Source organism: Kryptolebias marmoratus, linkage group LG13 (genome assembly GCF_001649575.2).
Source record: "Kryptolebias marmoratus isolate JLee-2015 linkage group LG13, ASM164957v2, whole genome shotgun sequence".
NCBI lineage: Eukaryota > Metazoa > Chordata > Actinopteri > Cyprinodontiformes > Rivulidae > Kryptolebias > Kryptolebias marmoratus.
In genome coordinates, this window is record NC_051442.1 from 26757950 (window position 1) to 26766687 (window position 8738).

At 41.4% G+C, this 8738-nt stretch overlaps 1 protein-coding gene across 1 annotated transcript in view; it reads left to right on the forward strand.

Moving 5' to 3' along the window:
- Positions 1-8738, forward strand: part of tmprss2 (transmembrane serine protease 2) — a 19444-nt gene that overhangs the window by 5944 nt on the left and 4762 nt on the right. Inside the window, exons 4-8 of the mRNA XM_025010621.2 lie at positions 1967-2059; positions 2179-2289; positions 2390-2519; positions 5377-5629; positions 6231-6403. Coding sequence (XP_024866389.1) covers positions 1967-2059; positions 2179-2289; positions 2390-2519; positions 5377-5629; positions 6231-6403 — 760 coding nt within the window. The remainder of the gene's footprint in view (positions 1-1966; positions 2060-2178; positions 2290-2389; positions 2520-5376; positions 5630-6230; positions 6404-8738) is intronic.

Genomic DNA, 8738 nt, shown 5'->3' on the forward strand with positions numbered 1-8738 from the left:
GCTGTTATGTGCTGGACTGCCTCAGGGGCCTCCTTGCACAACCTACACCTTGGGTCTTGTCTGGTGTGGTAGATCTGAGCCTCTATTGCTCTGGTGTTTAGGGCCTGTTCCTGGGCGGCCAGGATGAGTGCCTCTGTGCTGTCCTTGAGTCCAGATTTTTCCAGCCATTGGTAGGATTTCCCGATATCAGCCACTTCAGTTATTTGTCGGTGGTACATCCCATGTAAGGGCTTGTCCTCCCATGATGGTACCTCCAGCACCTCGTCCTCTGTTCCCCACTGTCTGAGACATTCGCTGAGCACATTGTCTGCTGAGGCCTTGTCCTCGATGTATTTATGGTTCTTGGCTGTTTCATCCTGGACATTGGCTCTCACACTCACTAGTCCTCTGCCTCCTTCCTTACGGCGTGTGTACAGTCTCAGGACGCTGGATTTGGGGTGGAACCCTCCATGCATGGTTAGTAGCTTCCGAGTCTTTACATCTGTGGTCTTCATCTCCTCCTTTGGCCAGGTAATTATTCCTGCAAGGTATCTGATTACTGGTAAGGCATAGCTGTTTATCGCACGGATCTTGTTCTTGCCATTGAGCTGGCTTTTCAGGACTTGCCTTATTCGTTGGAGGTAGTTGGAGTAACCCTAGTCAGAGAGGCTACATGCAAAGAATGAAGAAGGGATGGTTACTTCGACATCTCCAATCAACACTGACTGCCAAACAACTAGTAGCTCAGTGTTCCAACATCCACAAACGGCAACTGCTATCACAACTTGAGATTGACGAGGTGCAACACAAACGCTACAGCAAGGGGGAGGAGCCAGGACGCCAGGTTAGAGGGGAGTTAACTCCAACTCCCCGTCCAGAGGTTGGGTATGCAACCCCAATAATGCACGAACCATCTAAGCTGAATGAAACAGCAACTGACCTGAGATAAAATTGCGGCCCGAATGGGCAGCAGACAACCCCGACGCCAATTACAACGGCTGAGTGAAGTACCATCGGAAAGTCTCATTGAAGATGTGAATGCAGCATTGAGAACGATTCCTACCAACACCATATATATATATAATATTTTTATATATTTTCCCTAATTTCTAATTTCTCCTAATTCCTAGAGTATTTATTGAACAAAAGAAAGAAATAAAACTAAAAAGGGTTTCTAACCTTTCCCAAGTTATCTTATTTGTCATAGGTGGTTACACTTACTGTATACTCAAATAGTTTCTCATCTATTTTATGAGCTTATCTTTGTCAATATAACAAAGTCTGTGTTCAAACCTTCCTCATGTTGTAGTCATGGGTTAAAAAATTACTTTTATGGAGATGCAGAGACAAACAGCTTCTTTCAATTTAAACCATTTACATATATATGCATATATATCCCCTAGTTCCCACTAGGTCTTAAAATGTCATAAATACCTCAGATGAACAACACAACATGACATACTGCACGTTATTAAAAACAAAACAAAAACAAAACCCATCAGAATCAAGAAAATAAGCCAAGTGCTGGAAATCAAATGAAATTTGTAAATGATGTGATTAACTGACTTTCTGGTCAAGCCTGGTTCTGGAGGGCTGATGGTTTGGGCTCCTTGCAGTCACTGAGTTGATCATGAACTCCTCTGCAGACCAGAGAATTTTAGACTCAAATGTAAGGCCAACTGTCTGAAGCTTGGCTCAAATTGGACAATGCAACAAACACATCAGTAACTGTACTAAACAACAGCTGAACATCCCGAGTCAGATTGTCTACTAGCTGTAGTTTTTCTTACCCATACAGTGGCATTGTGTAATATAGTGTCATTTGTTTTTCACCTAAAACATTGAGAGGAAAAGATGGTTTTTAATGCTCTCACGTATAAAACCTCAAAACTGAAAGATGTCATACTTTTTTATGTACAGGACTGTAAGACTCAGGACCTAAGGTCTGTAGGATTTTTTTGATATTAGCATTTTTCTTCTTCTATAGGAACAAAGAAGTGTCCCTGGCAATACGTCTTCTGTGGATGTCTTTGTGTGATTGGTGTCCTGATAGCAGCAGCTCTTCTGCTCTGGTACTTCTGTAAGTACATTTGACAACTTTTGGAACTGTGAGAATTTGTTTGTGTCTATTTAGGGCTGGAGTGTGACACTATATGTGTCCTTAAATATATTTTAAGTCATTAGTATAACTGTTTGCAGTATACTATCAGTGTTCACTGGGGAAGTCATGTGGACCTGGTGGGAAGTGTCTGAGCCACTCCCAGTGGTGTGATGGTGTCCAAGACTGCTCTAATGGAGAGGATGAATGCTGTAAGTCCTTCCTGCAAATGTTCTTTCTACCCACACATACAGTATTCTTTGGATTTATTTGTTTGATTATTTTTTGACTGCTGTTTTTTATGCGGCACAGTTCGCCACCAGGGGACTAACTTCATGCTAGAAAGTTACTTCTCAAAAAACCAAGCGTGGATGCCTGTGTGTGCAGAGAACTGGGATAACAACTATGGGAGAACTGTGTGTGAGCAGATGGGCTACAGCAGGTGCTGATTTTTCCCACATGCACTTTAAAAAACTTAACACTTACTGTGTGACCAACAAAATTTTAGGTAATTTCATAATAATACCACTGTGTCTTAGTTTCATGCTGAAATTCCCTTATTTTCTCAAAATTATAGAACTCTGGAATAAATGAAGAGACCAGTGCTAATTTTTTCTAAAATCAATATCTCTACATGTATGGCAGCCTTTCCATTCCAGTTCCTGTTGAATTCCAGAGAAAGATGGATAGTCACAAGCCATCCAACAGAAATGACTGAATTTTTGCATCAGGAGCTACAAAATGTCTCCTAACAGCAATGTGAAAGACTGGTGGAGAGCATGCAAAGACATCTGATAACTAAGAATAAAAACAAGGACTACTGCACCAAATATTAATTTCTGGTCTCTTCCTAAGTTAAAACAGTCATATTGCTCTAACAAAAATGTTCATTTTACTCAAACACATACCTATGAATAAACCAGGGAAAATTATTTAAAAAAACTGATCATTTTGATGTGGTCTCTTTATTTGTTCCAGAGTTGTAGATATGTTTTTTTTTGTTTTTTTTTGTTTTTTTAATCAGTAAAGTACAAACTGCTAAAATCCAATAAATCAGACCCTCCAGGATTTCGCAATGTTACGATCGCAACTATTTACGCAAAATCAAGCAAACCCAGCAAAATCACAACTTTTTGCAACTTTGCCCAAAACGCCGCCACTTTCCCGGAACTTTAACCAAAATAACCCCAAATAACTCACGAAGAAGATACATGACGTCACTTCCTGTTAAAATCACAATGCCGGGAGCATGCGGGTGTCAGGATGTGGGGTGGAGGAAGCGAACCCTGAGCGCAGACTCATATTAAAGGAAACTAATTTATTAACCGAAGAACAAACAAAACAAAAGGCTGACTTGGCAGCAAACAAATAAAAACAAACTTGACAAGAACGGAGATACGAACAGGAACAGGATCGGGAACAGGCAGGACGGAAACTTACAATGAAACAACAAACAATAGACAATGGACCAGCGGAGTGTGGAAGGCGATGACCGGGTTTTAAAGACTGAGGATAATTAGGTAAATGGAGACAGGTGACGGGATTACAAAGTGGGGACAGGTGTAGGTGTGGCAGGGAGATAAAGAGAGAGACTGAGGAGGAGCAAATGAAACATGAAACAAGAGACAAGACAGAAACCAAGCAAACAAACAAACTAAATAAAAACAAAAACTATAACACAGAAAAAACCCAAATCACCACAGCGGGAGCATGCAGGAGCATGCAGGAGCATGCAGGAGCAGCGACCGAAGCCAAAATGTGCGCTAATGCCTCACATTTGCCCACAAAGATTTCAGCAAAGGACCGCGCAAAACACTGCAGTGAAGTTAGTTTTAAGTTGGATATTGGATATTCGTGCTCCGCAGAGTTAGCAGCGTCTAGCTTACGGCTGACCCGAAACAGGAGCGCTAATGTCGGCCAGTCGTCCCTAAGTGAACCACCGTGCGTGAGAGAAGGGGGCGACAGAGAACGGCTAACATCAGCAGTTTTTGAAGGTTAGCACCGACCGTTAGACATAGCTGTTTAGCCATGCTACGGTAGGAAAATCTGATGAGGAAGCACAGATCGTCAGAACACCGGCCGTAGGCGCGAACGCACACTGACCGACGTCATGACGTCATTGATTTAGTTAAAGAAAACGTTGTTTAACTTTCGGTTCTTCCCTCGACTACTCTTGAAAAACATTTTTGTTGTCTGCCACCCGCTTAACTCCCTAAATGTTCCGCCACATTGCTAATGCTACTCCTCCTCAAAATGTTTCTTCTTCTTCTTGATTTTTATTGGTGGTTGGTACTGAAGGAATCAATACTGCCACCAACTGGTAAAGAGTTTCTGTTAAACTTTTATCCTTCTTGCATTTAGCAGCAACTCGAGCACATTACTGCCCCCTATATGTCNGGCTCGACGTAACAGCAGCAACTCGAGCACATTACTGCCCCCTATATGTCAAGAGGACAAATAACACCTTTTCTGTTCAAATTGCTAACCCGCCACAGTGGCGTGTGTGTTGATCAAATTCACCCGCCACTTCAAATATTTACCCGCATTTGGCTGGTGGCAGGTGCCAATTTCCACCCCTGGAATAGAAGAGCAGCTCTACTGTAGAGCCTGCTTCTTAAAAGCATTTTGCTGCCATGCATGGTGTTTTGATTTTATTTTTGAAATATTTTTCAGAAAGTCAACATCAGAGCTTATTTTAAGCAACATCATTGTCATCTTGGAGCTTACCTCTTCTTTTTGCCCTCAGATATACTAAGCAGCAATTACAGGAGGCAATGGAAACAGACTTTAATTGGACATTAATGAGGATCATCTAGTGTGAAAAAATTGTTTTGATCAGAGGCCTTGGATTGGTTGAACTTTCATTTGTGTTCTTTAATTTGCAAACTATCTATCCTTCCATTTATCACAGTGTTTTTTCAGTGTGTATTTTTCTGTTTTATGGTCCATTTCTTTAGTTGTTTTGTTTGTTCCTTGTGATGTTTTATTTTATTTTTTTGAGATCCTGTGTTTAGTTTTTCCCAGTGTTACCAGTCACTCTCAATGAATTCCCCGTTAGTCCTGCCTAGCCTTTTGCTTTTCATTATTATTAAATCATCTCATTTTTTCTTGTTCCTTGTGAGAGACTGGATCTTTGGGTCCTATTTGCACCCAAAATCTGACACCATCCATCCATTCCTTTTACTTTTTTCTCGTCTCTGCTGTCATTGCTAGGCCATTTTTTTATATATATTGTTTTTTACAGTCAACTGGTTTAACCTGTCTGATCACTTCACTGTTTCTCTTTCTGTGTCCTATAGGCAGGGTTATGTGGCCTACAGCCAAATCAGCCCAGGTCCTTCTGCCTCCAAAGGATACATGAAGCTAAAGCCTGGAAGTTACAGTGGAGCACCAGTACAGTCACAGCTCACTCACAGGTACGTTGCTGCGTTGGTTCCACCCACCACTCACCTTAAAGGTAAATCTGCACCAACCTGCCACATTGTCCTTGAAGTTCAGCTTGAATGGTTTTTGATGGTTTCCTTGGCTCTTTTTCTAGAATCTTCACTATTTGTATGATCAGCCTGGGGTGACTTTACCTTTTGTGTCCACATCCTGGGAGGTTGGCTACAGTACCAAGAACCTTGTGCTTTTTTATAATCTTGTCAGCTGTTGTCAGAGGAACATGAAGCTGCTTGGAGATGGTCTTGAACACTTTACCTTTAACATGGATATTTATAATCTTCTTTCTCAGACAGCTTGCACTTTTGTTTTCTCTGCTCCATGTTCAGTGTTGTGAACACAACCAAACCAAACTACCTAGTGACGGCTCCTGCTCTTTAAATAGGTGAACAGCTGATGAAAAGTTTAAGGGCATCTATGATTTTTTTTGTTTCTTTGTCTGTTTACTCTATCACATACTAAAGCAATGCAGATATGCATTATACAACTGCTCTTAACTGAATCACTTTTCAAATTAAAAACAAGGTATTGTTCTAATAAGCCGCAAGGGTACCAACAAGGTTAACTGCATCTGTAGCTGTTTGATAAGACTGTGCAAAGGCGTTCTGATACCTTAACCTAAACAACCAGCTAGTGGTAAGTCCTGTGGATAACGGGAAAAAAAATTACAAACAGAAATTTATATTCCTTTTTTTTTCTTAATTTGTGAATGTTAGATTGTGGTACAACTTCAGCGAGTCCCAGCAGTCGCATTGTGGGTGGAACAGAGGCTGTGAACGGAGCCTGGCCATGGCAGGTCAGTCTCCAAATTTCCAAACAACATATGTGTGGAGGCTCCATCATCAGCCAAAACTGGATCCTGTCTGCAGCACACTGCTTCCAAAAGTGAGCTTCTACTGTCCATTTTCTTTAATGTATTTTAATATTAATGGGGATGTTTCACAAAATGTAAAACATTAAGATGCAATATGCTGTTATCCTGGGTGACCTGTTCTTGACAAGGTTTCGCAAAAAGATTGATTCTTACAGTGTTTTGAGAAAGTATTCATACGCCTGGAACTTCTCCACATTTTATCATGTTACAACCACAAACTTCAAAGTATTTTACTGAGGAAAGGGGCTGACATACTGATGTTTGCAGCAAGGCATATTGTGTCACTTCCTATTTTCTTCTGGTAGTTGGAGTAATTTGTGTACTTGTGAAACCTTTTGATTTACTAGATTTATCTAACTTTTTAACAGTTTTACTTACACAATCACTCCTGATACAGTTGTTTTCTACTTTTGCGTTATTCTTGAGACATCTTTTGTATTCCAACTCTTCTTGGTTTTATCTCTGTTTTGAGGGTCTGCTAGCTCTTGCTAGCATTTGCTTAACATGGCTTCTTGTTCTTTCCCAGCTTCTTCTGTTTTCACTTGCTCTGTGTGTCAAATGCTTAGCTATTCCTCTGCCTCCTTTAGTGATAATGGTACGTGTAATAAGTGTAGTCTTATGGTAGCTTTAGAGGAGAGGCTTTCTGAGTTGGAAGCTCAGTTTCAGGCTAATGAAAAACCATTAACAAGTCTGGTCCCTTAGGTAGTATAGAGCCACCAAGAGTAGCTCCTGATAGCAGTCCTCCAGCAAACCCGAAGCAGCTGGGATCCCAGACCAGCTGGGGGATGGTTTGAAGTAAGCATAATGCTAAGTCTAAGCCCCCAATTGATGTTTCAAATCGATTTTCTTCACTCAGCGACACATCCGCTGAGAAGCCGGCCTTAGTACAGTATTTAGCAGCTCCATAGTCCAAAACGTGGCACTAGAGACTTCAGGGAGACTCTAGGGAGTTGCAAAATCGAATCTTACCTGAAACTGCAGACTAAGGCTAAGGTTAAATACAGTAAGATTGTTATTCACTTTGGTTGTAATGACACCTGGTTACGCCAATCAGGGGTCACTACAATTAATGTTGCTTTGGTGTGTAACTTTGCCAAAACAATATTGGACTCCATTCCACAGTTTTTCTGTTCTCCTCTACCAACCTGACCAGCAATTACGTGTTTAGCTGTATGTTGTCATTTAACCAATGGCTGTCTAGGTGGTGTCCTGAAAACAACGTGGGCTGCATTGATAATTGGAGGGCATTGTAGGGAAAACCTGATCTGATACGAAGAGATGTCATCCATCCCACTTTAGATAGAGCTTCTCTTTTTTCTAAGAATTTGGCTGATTTTGTTAGTCATCTAAATTATTGGCAACCCAGGATGCAGGAAGCAGAGTTGAAGTTTTACACACCTCTCTGCTGCAAAAACCCATTGAAACACTGTCAGCTTGCCTACACCCCACATTACATGACCGGTTTGGCAGTGGGTCAGTAATAGTGTGGGGTGGCATTTCTTTGGAGGGCTGCACAGCCCTCCATGTGCTAGCCAGAGGTAGCATGACTGCCATTAGGTACCGAGATGAGATCCTCAGACCCCTTGTGAGACCATATGCTGGTGCCGTTTGCCCTGGGTTCCTCCTCATGCAGGACAATGCTAGACCTCATGTGGCTGGAGTGTGTCAGCAGTTCCTGCAAGATGAAGACATTAAAGCTATGGACTGGCCCACTCGTTCCCCAGACCTGAATCCGATTGAGCACATCTGGGACATCATGTCTTGCTCCATCCACCAATGTCACATTGAACCAGAGACTGTCCAGGAGTTGGTGGATGCTTTAGTCCAGGTCTGGGAGGAGATCCCTCAGGAGACCATCCGCCACCTCATCAGGAGCATGCCCAGGCGTTGTAGGGAGGTCATACAGGCACGTGGAGGCCACACACAATACTGAGTCTCATTTTGACGTGTTTTAAGGACATTACATCAAAGTAGGATCATCTTGTAGTGTGTTTTTCCACATCAATTTTGTGTGTGACTCCAAATCCCAGCCTCCATTGGTTAATAAATTTGATTTCCATTGATGATTTTTGTGTGATTTTGTTGTCAGCACATTCAACTTTGTACAGAACAAAGTATTCAATGAGAATATTTCAGTCGTTCAGATCTAGGGTGTTATTTGAGTGTTCCCTTTATTTGTTTGAGCAGTGTGTGTGTATATACAGGTGCTGGTCATAAAATTAGAATATCATGAAAAAGTAGATTGATTTCAGTAATTCCATTTAAAAAGTGAAACTTGTATATTATATTCATACATTACATACAAACTCATATATTTCAAATGTTTATTTCGTTTAATTTTGATGA